General features: G+C 37.8%; 1 protein-coding gene across 1 annotated transcript in view; it reads left to right on the top strand.

Moving 5' to 3' along the window:
- Positions 1-17,287, top strand: part of LOC105677279 (suppressor of lurcher protein 1) — a 225,563-nt gene that overhangs the window by 88,450 nt on the left and 119,826 nt on the right. Inside the window, exons 5-6 of the mRNA XM_012375792.2 lie at positions 9,833-9,986; positions 11,756-11,815. Coding sequence (XP_012231215.1) covers positions 9,833-9,986; positions 11,756-11,815 — 214 coding nt within the window. The remainder of the gene's footprint in view (positions 1-9,832; positions 9,987-11,755; positions 11,816-17,287) is intronic.

The raw sequence follows: 17,287 nt of genomic DNA, 5'->3' as shown, positions 1-17,287 counted from the left end.
ATTACATACTTGACAGAAAGAATAAGAACAGAAATAGCGACTGCTTCCGTTGAGACGCACAGAACCGGACAAAAACTTCTCTGTTGGAAATCTAAATAGAAATGTAGAAATTAAATAAATATTTCTACTCTGCGTTACTGCATCTTAAACGCGAACATTCGCTACATATTTAAGAAAGTTTATTTTTCAAAATATCACAGGTTTCTTTATCTCCGTGACTAATAGAGAAAGAGAGAGAGAGAGAAAGAGAGCGAGAGCGTAACAGATAGACGAAATCTGAATTTTCAATCTTTTGTCTCGACCGGTATAACTGGAGATGAAGTTGCCCAACATTCATAGCGACAAAGGCTGATAAACATTGAAGTTGCAAAACATTCTCTGCAAGTTGCACAGTGTTCTATTTTCCAGCAATGTTATCGTTCTACGGCTAATTAAATTTGAGAAACAAAACGCAAGGCGTAAAGATGCGACGAGCTTCAAGTTACGCTTTAAATAATTAAAAATCATTTTTTTGGAAAGAAAAGAATGAAATGTTGAAATAAATAACGACACTCGCGATGTTTGCACTATGGAATTATAATGTAAATATATTCAAGTATCGCAATTTGAACTGTAGTCCGTCGATTTTAAAGTCGTGGCAACTCATAGCAGAAAGGAGACATTTTCAGTTGCTCCATGAATGCCGAAAATCCGGATGCAATCCGCTTAGAGAAATAAAACGTAGCATCCGCGTATCGATTACGTTGGCTTCTTTCCGCCCGAGGTGAAGAGAACTCAGACATCACGACCGGGGTACCTTTTTCGTTTAAAGCGGGAAACTGGGTCAAGCGAAAGTGTCTGCCTTTATTCCCCGGTAACGGGGAAATATATATGAAGATGAAATAGCGGACCTTTGTTGGGCGATGGGCGTTGACAAAGCACGAATAAAAGATCGTCCGCTACGTTTCGTGTTTCCATCTATATTTTCGCTCGTAAGTTTCGAGAAGTGAGACGCACAGTGCATACTGACGTATAACGTGAGATAACGTTTCTGCTCTTGTTCCGATTGATAAGCGAGATCTTTCAAGATTCAATCGTCCCTACGTTCAAACTGGTTGAATCGACGTCCGTCGGACGGAATGGCGACGAAGAGAAGGCCGATTGATCGGAAAATGCTATCTTCTCGTTATCATCGATACTCTGTGAAACGTCTCTTCTTACTGTCATTCATGATAGACAGATTTATCTCTGCGACTATGACATTCCATGATCGACATTTATCTCCAAGGAGATTTTATGCGTCTTGCTTGAACACTGCGAATATTTTATTTTTCTTCATCTATTATGACGCGTCATTTTCGTTTTATGTCAACGCTTATTTTAGAGAGATTACCTCTTTTATTCCTATTTAGTTAACTAACTCCTATCATAATGTTATTACTAGGAATTCGTACCGTCTATGTTATTAACTTAATTAATGCACTTTTACTTAATTAGTGTATAATCCTTATGCTGCTTATAAGAGAGTAATATAATAAAACGTAATTAGCAGCATTTTGTCTCTTTTTTTGTTGATTGTGCTAATAAGATATATTGAGTTGAACCAAAAGGTTCTTTAGATTTTCAGCACAAAATAAAATTGTTTCAAATATTTATATATAATTAATTGATTAATTACTGAAAAATATCTTTAAGTAACTTTTAATAGTCTTTGAATTATTTAAATTTAATTATTTAAATTATTTTAAAGCAACTGGAATAAATCGGAAAAAGGAATGTTGAAAGAAGTGACATAAGACTATTCCTATTTAATTGCAATAATTATTGTCGGTAGGTCAAAGATATATCTCGTTATTGCGAAGCAGCACAAAATTTTTGCAATTCGTCAATTTTGGACATTTTTCATCGATCGATTGCTTTAGTCGGTCCAATTACAAGCTATATTTGCCCGTAATTAATATATGTAACAATTAATAAAAAAGCGTAAGAAAGTAATTTTTAACTTCAAATTTCAATGTAAGTATCAGTGGCGTAGCTAGGAAAGAGTTTCGGGGAGGGCTATAGCTTTAATTTGTTACAAATTATCACTATTAATTAGACACATCTGCACGGTATATTACCCACACTTAGCGCGACCCAGAGCCAACGACGGGGACGTGATGGGTTCTGGCTCCATTTTACTTTTTTTTTGTTTTTGAGTAATTTTATTTTTTTTTATTTTTTTTTTATTATTTTTATCTTTTTTTTGTTTTATATTTATATATATATATATATATATATATATATATATATTTTTTTTTAATATAATTTTTATGCTATGCTCACGACTTTGTTCATTTGAGTTTGATTTTAAAAACCAAATTTTATATTTAAATTAAAACAAAATTGTAATAGAACTGTGAATGTTTTTTAACATTGAAATTTTTAACATTTAACAAAAAAATTTAAACGTAGAATGCCAATTTTTATATATTATACTCGTGTGAAGTTAATGTTATTACAATCTATAATTGTATTCGACGATTCTTTTTAGTTAAAAATTTATTAAGCAAAATGTCATCATCGACATGTAGTTCCCGATGAATGCTCATTAAAGCAAGACCAGTAAGTCTCGTTTGTCCAGTACTATTTCTTAAATAGGTTTTTAATCTTTTTAATGTTGAGAAGCTGCGTTCGACTGTTGCTGTAGAAATCGCTAAAGTTGCTAATATTTGCAGTAGTGTGTGCAAATTGGGCAAAAGTCATTGTCGGATCTTTATTGTATAAAAATATTAGATTTTATTTCCACGGAAATAAAATAACTATAATAAATAATAGTCGGAAACTATATTAAACTATAATAAAATAAGTCGGAAAAAATATAAACTCGATGAACTGTAAAGGTAGTAAAAGATTTTGACGACTGGACTACGAAGGAAAGCGAGGCATACGTTTCTGAGTGAAGCATATTAAATGCGTGAAACAGCATATATGACAGAAATTCACTTTTGTGATCAGCTATGAAATTATTAAAATTATTAAGAATTTCGGGGGGGGCTGCAGCCCCCACAGCCCCCCCCCTGGCTACGCCACTGGTAAGTATCACTTGTTTCGTTTCAAACACGCTAGGAAAGATTATCTATTAAAAAAGTATATCTATAATACAATATATTAGATTCAGAGTAAACTTTCTGCAAATGATTTTCAGCAGCGTCCTTCGGCAAAATCCGCGAACAGACTTTTGGTTTAACCCAATATATCATTGCAGTAATTAGAACATTTAGAAAATCTACACGAACCGCGTATCTTCAATACTTGAAATCCATAAATTCATTAACTTTGCTAAAGCGAAGAATCGACGAAAAAAAAGTTAAAAGCAAGTCATCCTTGGACTGATAACAGAGTATCGATTTGCTTGTCAGTAACTTCCGCCCGGAGAAATTTCTTCTCTTTTAAAACGGCTACTTCCTGATAGAAAGAGATCGAGTTCCTCGCTTTCTTTGTAATTCTATTGTGGAGCAGTCGTCGAATATCGGATATTGTACATACCTGTGCATCACGCAGGGCGATTGTGGTGGAATGATGTATCGATTGGTTGAAAATTTTTTGTCTAGAAGATAACGGAGTGAGAATAATGTTACGACCTCTGAGTGTCGTCGCAATCAGTTTTCCTTTTCTTTATTTTTATCAAGAGTATATCTCTCCTGTGTATTGAGCAAATAATGAGATTTTTAGCCACTCTTACGATATTTCAATCTCTCACTCCGGAATATTCTGCATGTTCCCCGAATTATCCGGCACAATTATAAATGCGATGATTTAAATTAGTTGGTTGGAAAAAAAGTATCATCTAGATATAAATTTGCCTTTTACACAGATTGCAAAAAATTCTTATTGCAACTCTATTGTTCGAATAAACAAATATATCGTTAATCTTCCACATTTAACTAGCTCTGCTTTTAATTGCAATACAAATGCAATACAAAGTCGGAGAAGCAGAAGGTGAGAAATGCACTTAAGATAAATATGAATAGTGCATAAGAGCATTGGGATCGTCGAACGAAGAAGTATTGCGCAAGTAGCGCTTTGAGAGAGGATTAGTGGAGTTATTATATGCAGCATAGACGAGCGAGATAAAGCTAGAAGGGCCCCCATCATCCTGGCAAGCGTTCGCACTCCGCCAAGCAACTTCTTCTTACATCACCAGAAGACTGAGAAGAAGAGTAAGACATGGCTGTGTTATGCACTCAAGGTCTTCTTTACACAGGCCGCTTTATTACCTTAATAAAGGATTGCTTGGTTACGGCTTATAAGAATTGTCGGCTTCACTGCATTCTGCTTCCGTGATATAAAAAAGGGGAGCCAATTCTTCGCTTTTGTTCTCCTCTCATACAAAAATTAAAAGGGAACAATATTATTGTTGGCGCAATAATACAATATATTTGAAATGCAGAATAATCAAGTTTACCTCTCTCAGCACTTAGCAATTAAGTTTTAAATTGATGTACTCTTTATTTTTGACTTCTCTTTCTACATCTTTCTATATAATATATACTAAATATGATATAATTTATATAAATAGGAGTAAAAAATAGAGAAATTTCAGTATTATTAATATTCCTGAGTATGTATATGTGTTAAGAAAGTTATAAGCAGAGTTATAAGGGTAAAGCACTCCTGAATTTAACCTGTTACTGGGATGGTTGCGCGAGGGTTGTTTACAAGAGTGCATCTCGAGTTCTGCTCAGCACCGCGACCTCCCCTTTCTGTTTACTTGTTTACCTTTTTATCTAACAGTGCTCTTCGCTGTGTTAGCGACAGTAGGGCGCTCTCTATATGTTTCTCCAAAAAATAAAAAAATTTAAGAGGCGACTTTATTTTTTTCTTTTAGTTATTGTTTTATAAATCCACGAATCTCGCAACAAATTGGACAACATTCTGTATACGGCCATTATCTAATTACCGAATTACCTTCTTAAGGACATCGGAGAGGTTTCCGAAAGATTTTTGCAAATGGAAGTATCGTTTGTTGCGCAAGAGTTGTTTGCGTTTGTAAAATTATTTACAGAGAGCTTTTAAAATGTCGCATTTCTTCATTCTTGTACAATTTAAGCAAAATGTTTAAGATTTCTAAAAAGTGCTCAGCGTTATAGTCTCGCGTAAGCGGAATTAGCGGTTGCGATGAATACTCTGTAATTTTCCTCGCAGGAAACTCGCGATGAATCTCAAGATTTCACGATGTTGCTACAGCTGTGCCATGAAAGTGCATCTTCTCATGTTTTCTCGGTTTGGTTTGTGTGTACTTTATGTATTGTATAGTATGTACCTTCTTGCGCGCAGTGACTCTGCGTTCGCGGAAGATTTCACATGCCCATAAAGAAATCAAGAAGGCGGTACGCTAAGACGAGACCAAAGAGAATTACGCCAAGAAACTGGCTGGCTGTAAGACGCCAATGTAAAATGCTATACACGATCTTCGGTGCGCCTGCAGTGAAAATGAACGCGAACTATTGATCCCTTTTGCACTCGACCGTCAATAGAATGCTATCTGCCCAGTCTCTCTTCATACTCCTTCATTCATGAACTTAAGCCTTTTAAAAGGACAAGTTTAAGTCCATAAGCCCCAACTTCGTTTACAATCTGTCACAAGTTGAACTACAAGATTATTAGTCCTGTAACTTCCTGTTAAAGTATTAATGTCATGCAATTTATCAATTGCCGCTACAATATATTTATTTGTAAAATGTAAATCATCATAAATCATAAATCATGTATACGAGCGATCGGAAATACAATAACACTGTTGTACCAATTTTCTAGAATACACAGACGCGACATGCATGCTTTAAGTTGAAACTAACTGTAACTTTATATGTTTAGACATTTTTAACTCACCGACATACTCTTTTATTAGGGTTTTCCATCAATTTTGCATCACATTTCTTTATTTATATTTGTTTAAAGAAGGACAGAATATTAGTTGTTTTTTATTACAGTATCATAACATCAATTTCTCGCGATTTCTCATTGAGTTCGTCGTCTCGTGGTAGCATTGTTTAAACAAATACAAATAAATTATGCAAAAATATTGTATTATTACAGTGAATGGCTGTCAATCGAAACACATTGCAAGCTCCAAACACGACGCAAACTTCAACGATTCAAGCAAATTTCTTAACTCCTAAACGCGTTGAGACGTAACATCGTCGCCGGGAATACGATTTTTTTTTCTTTCTATTCACATCTTCCATTCTAGTTGTGAATGACCGAGAATGTGATGCGAAATTTTATGCATCGACACCGAGCTGTACCCGTCACCTCCGGGTTGGTCTATAAAATATTCAGATAAGATCTGTCGGTACGCCGTTTCACCTACGAAAGTGCGCAGTGTGTGCACGCGCGAGAAATAAAAGTACGTTATATGGAAATTGGAAATTGACGATACCAATATCGGTGTGATACACTTTTGTAGAGATTTTAATTCATCATTTTTGCACGAGTTTCATTAATTGGAAGAAACATTTCAATGCAGGCGATGCGTAGTTGCGTAAAAAGTGTGATGTTGGTCATGATATGAAATGAGTACAGATAAAAATTAATCTTATAATTTCATAAATTTTATAATTTGTGCAAATATCTTTTTGTAAAAATGTGTTATTTTACAGCGCAGTAATAAACATAACTCTGTATGTTGTAATACGTGATAAAAATTACAATGATTAAAAGAAAACGTTGGAAAATTAAACATGCATTACGCCGTGATGTTTTGAAAATGCATAATCGTAATTCCAGGCCAACGTGAGCTATGATTTTGAGAGAGTTTTGGCTCACCGTTAGACTAGTAATTGGGACTGGTATCCCAATGGAGTTGTTTCATAATTCAAGCGTATGCACGGTTTTTCCCGATAACGCAAAAATTTGAAATGAATCAATGTCGAGAGATTGTAGCGCGCATTAAACACATAGGCAACGAGAAATCACGTCGTTAATTTCAACGGCGCGTGACAAGTGTCTTATCACTTCTATGACAGATTGACACTAGGATGATGAGATACGATAAATAACAAAGCAAGCTTTTATCGAATCGTCAAGAAAAATATAAAAATGGCACATAATAAAAAACCTCCGGTTTATACATATAAATAGTGATAGGAAATAATTGCAGTTTTTCGCAGTATATTATAATAATGCTTTGATAAATGTTATCAGAAACGGTGTAATTTAACGTTAAAAGCACAGAAATCCATCATCTTGAGAACGATGTCTTGCACTTCTTGCATCTAATACTCAGCTTTCCGTCGCAACAAGACTGAACGTTCTTGCAATCTGCAACGTGACACTGCACTGTGAGCGAAGACCAACGTCATCAAGCGTGCTGTACACGTACCATTTTCGTGAAGAACATACCGTGCACTCCGTGCCGTTCATGAATTTGGCCCAAAGAAAGCTGTAAATTGTAAATACAGAATAAAACAAAATTAATATGTATTGTTTTACTGTTAATTGAATGTATTTCGTGGAAAAGACACGCGGCTGAAAAATAAACTCGAGTGGAAAGTGAAAAACAGTTCTCTTTGGAAGTGCGAAATCCTTGATGTACATTGTTTGCTTTTTCATTTTATCAATTCTCTCTGTCTTAGATTTTGTGAAAAATCGAACGAGCTTGGCTTCTCTTTTTAATCTTTATTTCCCACGTAAACTATACTTTTCTCACAAGCCGCAACGTGACGTCAAATAGCAAGACGATATCTAACGTCCGGCACACGTACGATTCCCCCGTGAGAGATAGGTTGCCGTTATACGCATGAATGTGTGTGAATTCGACCACACAGTCCTAACTTGGAATCACACCGATGTTAAACTTGGAATAGTTCGTCCAGACCCTGAGGAGAAAAGAAGGAAGACGAGAACACGGAGAGAAAAGTGTATTTAAGGACTGAACAAAATTAATCAAAGGTTCTAATTTACGAGTGAAAAAAAGAAAGTAACGCGCCACTTTTCCGTGAAACAAAAACCAACTTTTATACTTTTTCAGATTTGTCATTATTGAGAGAACGGATATTATAAAACTATCAGCACAGGTTAATGAAATGTACGAATTGAATATCAAATGAAATATTATTTTCTTGTAATTCAGGTTTCTTTTTACTCGCCTTTGACATGCTTTTTCGTATTCAAATTGGAAACGCGAAAAAATAATATAAATAATATTTTCTGTAGTCACAACACACACAAACACACACAGAACAGCTGGAGTTGTCCGATGACTTTTATCTTACATTTGTGTTCCACTGTGCACTCGAAGAACGGCAATACGATGATGAAAATTGCGCGACCTCGGAAAATCGCGCTTTTGATTGACTTAAGCCGCTTTATTTTATGCAAAAATTGCACTAATTTTAATTAAATTAAAAAATAATACCATTTAATTCTTTGTGATTTATAATGTCGAGAGGAGTATCTCTCTGCAGTTTCGGCGATACATAATATCATTTTATTACTGTAAAATCAGAGGACTATAAAAGATAAAATATGAGCCACATTCAAATATTTACAACAGCCAAAAATTTTAATTATCACGAAAGTGCATATTTACATTCATTACGCCATTCAAATTATACCACTACATTCATTATATAAATTGCATAAATTACTACATCTAGAATATACAGATATTTTAATAGGTGTTAATTTATTGTTATTTTTTTTCAAGATTATTCTTAGGCTCAAGTGTCGAGAATATATTCGGAAGATCGGCAGATCATTATTTCGTAATCTAATTACGTTCTTTCAATATTATATAAAGCTCGACAGAGCCTCCATTTATCAAGATAATTGATCGAGTACAATGCAAACCTCTTCGATCTTCTCAACTATTATTCGCATTACTTACAATGGACCTTTACCGATGGGCGTGTTAAGGATTAATTCGTTCTGGAATTCGACATTTTTCTCATGGAATCTCTTTAGCGGCATAGAGATGGCGACTTCCTCCAATCTCTTGTTCGTTTTTTTGACCTACCGGAAACTGCCGCTTTTTTCTCCCGCCTTTGTTTCAAAGATAAAAGAACGATTCCGAGCAATTTTTTTGAATTGCGCAAGCCAGCGATGTAATTGCCCGTGCGTACCCCTGGTTGAAATCGTGGAATTTAAAAACGCCTATGAGCTTCACGTTTTTTTTGTATATACACGAACGGTGATAATTTCCCGTGCTTTTAACAAAATCGGTCGTCGCCAGATTCTCCCTATCAATATCGTTATCGCGCTAATTCGAGTATTTGAGATATTGTACATAATCCCGCATATAGATCGAAATTGCTATTACACACCCACGTATAAATATCTCGCGTAAAAAACTGTTACTATCCAGCTTTAGTTTAAAATCGCATAGCCACTCTGCAGAAACTAACGAAGTGGGTGTCTGCGCAAACGAGGAAAAAAGAATTAAGATTAACTTCGGTCCGATGCGTTGCACCGTTACACGTTTTTGTTAACAGTAAGCGAATAACGATACTCAGTTATAAACTGAATCATTCTACCGTGGCGACGCCTTTAAAAGGAGTGTGAGACGCGCGACTAGTTAATCAATACGTAACGGATATCTGCAGGTATATTTGCACGCTCTAAGGACGCGATGGACGATCGTTAATTTTATTTCATCTCGATTTCTATTTTCGCGAGAGACAGATTTCAAATAGGATTTGCTCTGTATATTACGATGTTTATCAATAAATTTGTCAAAATAGCGGAAAAAGAGAGATTTATTACGATATTGGCTAGAAAGATTTGACTAGAATAGAAGTTTTTGTACGAGATATGAGTGAGCGTATCGTAAAATCGACGATATCGTAACATGATCATCTTTCTGTTTCAGGCTTATTCGAGACGAACGGTCGGTTGGTGCCCGGCACGATGTGCGACCACAAATTCGTCAGTTTGCAATCGCCTCAATACGGACGATTCTACTCGCCGCGGTACCCGTCCTCCTATCCGAAGAGCATCCGGTGCACCTACCTCTTCCGGGCAAGGTAACTAATCTGACCTCCTACTCGTGAGCCCGCGCGCCGTTGTTCCGGGGGGCCTAATCCATATATAATGCATCTCCGCACGCGGCTAATCTCCGTCGTCGCCATATATCTACCGTCTTGGCGCATCTAATGATGACAGTCCGTAATCCCGCTGCACAGTTAATTAACACCTAATCTAACGTATCGGAGGACGTTCAATCATCTCTCGAACTGGACGTTCTCGCGAACGCGACAACGGCGCGTTAAAAAGATATTTCATTTTGCACAAGCCCCCAAAAGTTCGGATACTCGTTTCGGATACTAATTCACACTGAATTTCGACACCACCGCGTTTCTCCCGTCATCAGAAATTTTCCGGCTTCCTGCCCGAAACGCAACTTTCGTCGTTTCTCATCTCGGCTCCTTGTTAAGCGGTCGCCGAAAGTTCACGTCCGCTCTGTCGTGAGCCGTTTCGCAATATAGCAACATAAAAGCGCGCCGCACCCGTGCGCTTGCCTGGCTAAAGAGGAAAAAGCAGCAAGTTCTTGGCATGATCTCTCGCAGGAAGCGCGCTACTATTTTCTCTAGCCGGCTCTGCGAAGCAGCATCGAGGCCACTTGTTCAATTTTACTGGGATTTGCGCGCGAAAATGTGACCCATTCGGGTCGGTGTTAGTGAGACAAAACGTTAACAAGCTGTATAATATTAATTTGCAAAGCATGCGTTGAGAAAGAGATATTTATTTATTTTTTTCTCTTCGTCGATTTCTAGTTTTTCTAGTTTACCCATCCATACGACACTAGATCTGCATGATATAGTAGGATTTCTAGTTTTACGCTATATCTAAACAACATAACTCATGTTACCTTTCAACTGCTGCTGCACGGTTCATCGAATTCGGTAGATGCCTGATCCATGTATAGCGATCAAAGGAAATAGTTAACGGAGCCGAGTCGGAATGTCGCTCAATCGCGATGAATTTAATGGCGGCGCCGAGCCAGTATGCGCGGATGTGATTTCCGTAGTATTGTAGGTTGCTGCTTAATTGCAGTAATTGTATCAAAGTAGCGTGCGCAGCCCTATATGTCTAACGGTTATGTCAATGCAACGCTGGCCGCTATGCCAGCCGCTATAAAGCCGACGGATATGTATACGTATATATACATGCGTATGCAGTCTATCCACTAGGCATTCATGACACTCGCTCTGTATTAATGTACTCGATAGTGCGCCTTTGTCACGTAGCAATCACGAGTCTCTCAACGATCAGCCGTACGTACAAGGAAGAGACAAGAAAGTGAGGGGGGAAAGAAGACAACAATGAGAAATAGAAGAAAGCAAATAAATTTCGGGTTTGCTTTCTCACGGCACAAATTTCTTTTACAAATCGCTTTCGCGATGAAGATACTTTTTACAGTTTAGCCAAAAATTTTTTTTCGCAAAGAGATTTGGTCTCGCTATGTTCACGTCGTCGACGTGGCTAGCGCCGTTTTAACAAATTCATACGCTAGGTGCGCTTATAATGAAATTAATTACTGCTCTTGCCCATCTTGTTTCATTAGTACCGCGAGGTACAGGATAAACCGCGCGCGCACGAACCACCGCGCGCAATACCGCTTGGACGAAAAATGTATGTAATATTTCCGCATTCATAAAAATGCAGGCTTTAATATCACGAGTTGTATGACATTTAAAATAGCCTTCGCGCAGCAGCAAGTGGTATTATAATGTACAATAATGTGTCTATTTAAGAAAACGCATGCAGAATAACTTGGTTAATCCTGTTTCAGAGTGAAGGAGAGAATCCGTTTGGTTTTCGAGGAGATCTCTCTGCAAAAAGGAGACCTGAGGCAAGTATTGATCACATTTGTACTTCTAGTTCATCGACAACATACAAAGCAAACTCGAAGTAAACGTATAACGAAATAGTAGCGAATAAACATCACGTAACAGAAATTAGAAATCGTATCGGCCACCTGACGTATCCACCAAATGCGCCGTTTCGAAACTTGGTTCCGTCATAAATGGTTTACAAATTTTTCCTTCCGGCGCATCTCAAAGTTGATAGATTTGCGAGAGCGCACGTTCGGCGCATCCGTGGGAAAAAGTTTGCCGTACGTTCCTCGCATATTCCAGATAGAAATTGAGTTCCACAAGTTGCGAAAGAGAAAAAGCGGGGGAAATTTAGCGGGGAGGGATCAAAGTCGCGAATTCACAAAGTATGACCAGAGCTGCCTCGTCTACGTAAAAGATGTGCCATTAAGCTCCGTCGGCTGGTAGGGATGGCATTGGTGCGATCCATCGATTTAAAACTTTAAAACGACCGTCGCCCGTGCGGCGCGTTGAAAACAGCGCGTAACCGAAACCGCGAGAGAGATGCCTGAATGAATGTAAATGGAACACGGACACGTTCGAATAGCCCTCCATCAATATGATAAATAACGCTCAAATATTGTGAATTCTTGGATGATTTCACTTTTACTCAATAATATTTTTCAAAACACACTTTTCAATTATTTGTTTATTTTATTAGTTTTTAGTATTGTCATATCAATTTAATTATACGATTTCATATGTACTCAGGACCATATATATTGCGACCATTCCGATAATTTCTTCAACTCTCATTGTACTTTCCGAACCAATAACTCCACAACTCGAGCAAAGCACGAAATGAAAGCCGCACGGTTGTTAAAAACTTTAAAACGCGTTTGTGCACAACTATACGAGTATACTCACGTTTTTTACTAAGAATGTAACATTCGTTCGTGCAATTTTATAAAAAATGGAATTCAACTTGGAATTGCGGTGGTATTCAACCGTTATTGCCGATAGATACGTTTTCACAATTTTGATAACAAGTTTTATTAGTTTCGCTAGCGTAGTCACGATTTTATTTCAGCGTTGATCTGAGATTTCAAGTATATTCTTGTTTCTCGATGCGACAATATAAAATATATAAATTAGTTTAAAAATAATTATTTAAGAAGAGATAAAAAAATAAACACGTATTGCTAACTTTATAAGCTTTCTCGAGTTTTAACGAGATTGAATATAAAGAGATATATGTAAATAAGATAAAATAAAGATTTTAATATTTTTGTAACATTGAAAGTGAACATTAATCGGTTTTTGTCTAACATAACGGCGAGTAATTATCGAAGTCGGTTGTGGGAGAAAATTCGAGAGTGTGCGTGTGTGTTGGTGATACAGAAGCAAATGCCTTTCTATTATTTATCCGTAGCACCGAACTATGTATCTGTAGCACGGAACCGCACGTTGCCATTTCCGCTTTTCCGCTTTTAACAACTTAATCACGAGGCACTTTTCTCACGACCCATGAAGCTTTCGCATGTTTCGCTTTTCCGGAGTATGTGGTAAATTTTAAAAACACCGCCAGACACGGGACCTCCGTTACGCTAATTGTGAATTACGATGGTTGTCGATTATTAACGTTTAAGAGTTAACGAGACGCGGTAACGAACATGAGAATCGCGAGGGTACTGTCGAAACTTTTCTATTTAAAACTTTCTTTCTCGATGTACAATGTACCTCGTGTACTACTTGCTACAACAGCTCAAACAATATACGCGTCAGTCGGCACAACGGGAGTAATAGCCGGCAGATGGATTAAGCACGCAATAGCGATTTATGCGCGCGATAAAGTCATTTCGGTCTTAATTTTCTACATTTACGCGGCTCTTAAATCCAATCCCGTAAATTGACGTCTATAATTAACTGGCGAAAACATGCGTCGGTGCGAGGCCGATTATCCGATTCATTGTCGTTCCTTCTAGCGTGCCTCACGGAAAATCAAATCCTTCGGGTGCGTCCCGAGTTAATTTCGGAGTAAAATCTCCTTGCACTTGCGGCAATCGTAAAAGTTAGTCCGCGCTATCTGGGGATTTTATCGGTCAGACGGTGACACGAATAGATAATCGGCGTCGATTGGCACGACTAGGTAAAACATTCGGGTCGAGGTGGCACGAGATAGAGATTCCAACACTCGGGAGGCGTCGAAGCCAAACGAACCATTAAACTAATCAAACGAACTCGTTTGAATGTTTGCCGAGAAGCGGTAATAGCGAATGGGGGCGCAGTGATGTAAGCGTTGATATAGTCTTCCTGAAGCTGACTCGCGCAGTTGGCGAACAATTGTGCGAGAAACTCCATAGGAGGATCCTTTCTACCGTTCGATGTCTCTCTCTCTCGCTCCTTTCTTTATAGGGCGATTCTCCCTTTCCGGCATCTTCTTTAATGCGTGTACTCTTCCAAGTATATCGTAGAACACAGGTAATGTCAGCCATATATTTGAGGAAGAAGAGTAGAAAACGGCCGGAACGACAACGATAAATGAGGGTCGCGCTGCGCGTCGTTACGTGTCATGGGCGTCGATTTTACAAACTGAAGAAATACAGATTTCCAGCATTTGTGATATAAGTGTAAAATGGAAGAGAAGTTTCTTTCTTTGAATAATATTGTTGTTTTTTAATACTCGAATATTTTTCAATGTTTTAATATTTTTAACATTGTTCAAGATTTATGCCAATTAAATTCGCAATGAAGTCTTTTTTTCACATTACTAGTGGAAAATGCGTCGTCGCACTGTCAAAACCGTGATTACAGCTACATTATTGTATATCGAGAAACGTGGGAGAAATGTGTATGGATAAAAAAAAGGGCTATGTATATTTGGGGAGAATAATATTTAAGTATAAATGTATATTAATTGAAAATTTCAATAAAACAGGTAATATCCGGAGAAGAGATAGGCTTGTTTGCGTAGTGTTTTCCGGCGGCGTTGACCGACGAGCGAGCCGGCGAACGATCGATCGATAGACGGAGCTCGTTGTAATTTGAACGCTGCTGTACGTATTGAACTTGCTACGTTTTATGAGCGCTCCGCGTGCGTGCCGAGAATAATCATGCGGTCGTTAGATATATCTCGTTGCACTGGCGCGAGGAACGTTCATGAGCTGAAGGTCTCTTCCGCGAGCGATCGGTACTACGCTAGAGTACTTGGAGTACGCGGTGCTGATGTTCCGATGTACTTACGGCATGCAAATCACCGTGGCACACTCCGCATTCGCCGGCCGGAAGCGATGCTGAATCTGATGTATTATCAGTTCATGAATGAGAGATAGCTTCACCCTGTGCGCGACTCCAAATTTTACGATCGCCAATACGTCAAATGGCTAATGCTTCAGATATTACCGACATAAATCTGCCAAGCAGTAATACTGAGAGCTCGACTACCGATCCTTTCGAGCTGGCGACCATAGATTCTCCTCTGTCTCTTCGATTTCCCTTGGTTAGTGCCATTGCGAACGCGACAAGCCTAGACTTTGCGTGTACGCGCTGAAATGTGGAATAATTTTTCCAACAACTCCTATATATTTTGCACGAGCCGTATTTCACGTCGAGATCTCCCTTTCTCTCTTTCTCTTTCGTGTTTCTTATTTGTAGCTCGGTAAACTTCATATTCCGGCTGCGAGCGCAACGAATATCTTGCCGAGATATTTACGACGAATTCTACCGAACCGCGTTCCTCTATCGGTCTTTGTTAAGGATTTAAAGTGAGCTGCGCGAGATTAACGCACGAATTTCGCCGCTTCTCGTAATTAACTTTGCCACAACGCGATCTCAATTTGACAGTAATAGCACTTTTACGGAAATCCTTTCTTTTTAAATCGCAAAGTATGCGCCGACCACATCTGACCTCTAAACCCTTTGAACACGGCGCGGACCATGATTCTACTTAACCCACATAAAGTTCCTCTCTGCGCGAAGACTTAGAGCTGAGAATGGTGATGGCGAGGTCGACTTGGGGAAACGAGAGGCGCCTGGGGACTTGCAGTTGCAGCGTGCAGGAGTTAATCCTTGATAAATCCTCCAACTCCGTCCTAATTCAGTATTGAGCTCCCTTAATTTCATTCCGTCAGTGACCTTTTAGCTTCGAACTGCAAAATCAGAATCGACGATTTTCCGCGATTGAAAACTTTGCAAAAAATGCTGAACTATGCGAAATAAAACGTCAAGCGAGAAATTTTGGCATTTGGATCTATTATTGTGGCGAGTAAAATTGTTTGGCGCGTGAATTCTACAATTGTTTCAGAATAATTCAACAAAGTAGATTTTGTTTGAAAATAATTTTGGCGTGCATTCTTGCAAATAGAATATTGTTTTGCAAACGCGTATAAGAAACGACGATTTAGAAAATTGTATACAATTTGGGGTCAGCGCGAATAATACGAGAGAAAATGTAATTTTCACAGCGGGCGCAACGAGATACGAATAATAAGCAATTTTCAAATCACATTATGCTATTACGCAAGTCTCAGTATGAAAGCAGCATAGTTGAAAATGGAAAGGAAATATCATCATGAACGTAATCAGTTTTTGTACACGCGCTCGAGTCTTCAATAAAATGTAATGTTATTTCTCGTTACATCGATCTCTCGCGGAATCTTTTTCAACATTTCACAGAAATAAATATATTTTTTAAACGCGTGTTATTATTGAAACTTTTCAGTTGTCTGCTTTATTTCGTAGCGTAGTTTTATTTTGTGGCTATCAAACTACCGAACCTCATTTAAACTTCACTCTATATTCTGTTTCGCGCGTTCTATCGGGGTCTGGCTATAGCCCGTAGCATAGTGATTCACGAGCAATTCGGTGCCAATGCGGCAAAAACCGACCATTACCTTCACGAGAAAATTTGTGACTTTCAAATATTAGTTCACGCAGTGCTACATAATTTATCCGTATTCGAATATGCGCGGATATTCACTTTTCAAATAATCCACGCGATCAATCCCTTTCATCCGTGATAAAGACGCGATATCTGCTTACCAGGAATATTATCGAATCTCTTGTGGATAAAGATAAAATATCCCCGACCCTCGAATGTAAAAATTAAAAATACATTCGTATCTTTTACGAATAGATTCAGCAACATAGCGAGATGAATGGACCAAATATTCAAGCTCTTTACGCTTGATGTAATTTATACGAGGCGGTAGGAAATTGTGGTGGATGAATGCTTTCACCGTAACACATCAAATCAAAGGAGGGTACGATTACCTCGCTAAACATTATCGATCTTCAATTGTTCATTGTTCGCGTTTATTATATAGAAAATCGATCATACATCGTTATAATTGAATGTTTATTTGAATAAATTTTATCAAAACTTTATACATACCGTTAATTACTTTTTTAAAAAAACGTGAAATTTTTAACAAACGAAAATATATATACACATATATATATATAATACAATAACAAACATACAATAATAAACAACGCAATAATAAACAAAA

Source organism: Linepithema humile, chromosome 4 (genome assembly GCF_040581485.1).
Source record: "Linepithema humile isolate Giens D197 chromosome 4, Lhum_UNIL_v1.0, whole genome shotgun sequence".
NCBI classification, from domain to species: domain Eukaryota; kingdom Metazoa; phylum Arthropoda; class Insecta; order Hymenoptera; family Formicidae; genus Linepithema; species Linepithema humile.
Note: the sequence above shows the minus strand (reverse complement) of the source record. Positions and strands in the feature narration are given on the sequence as shown.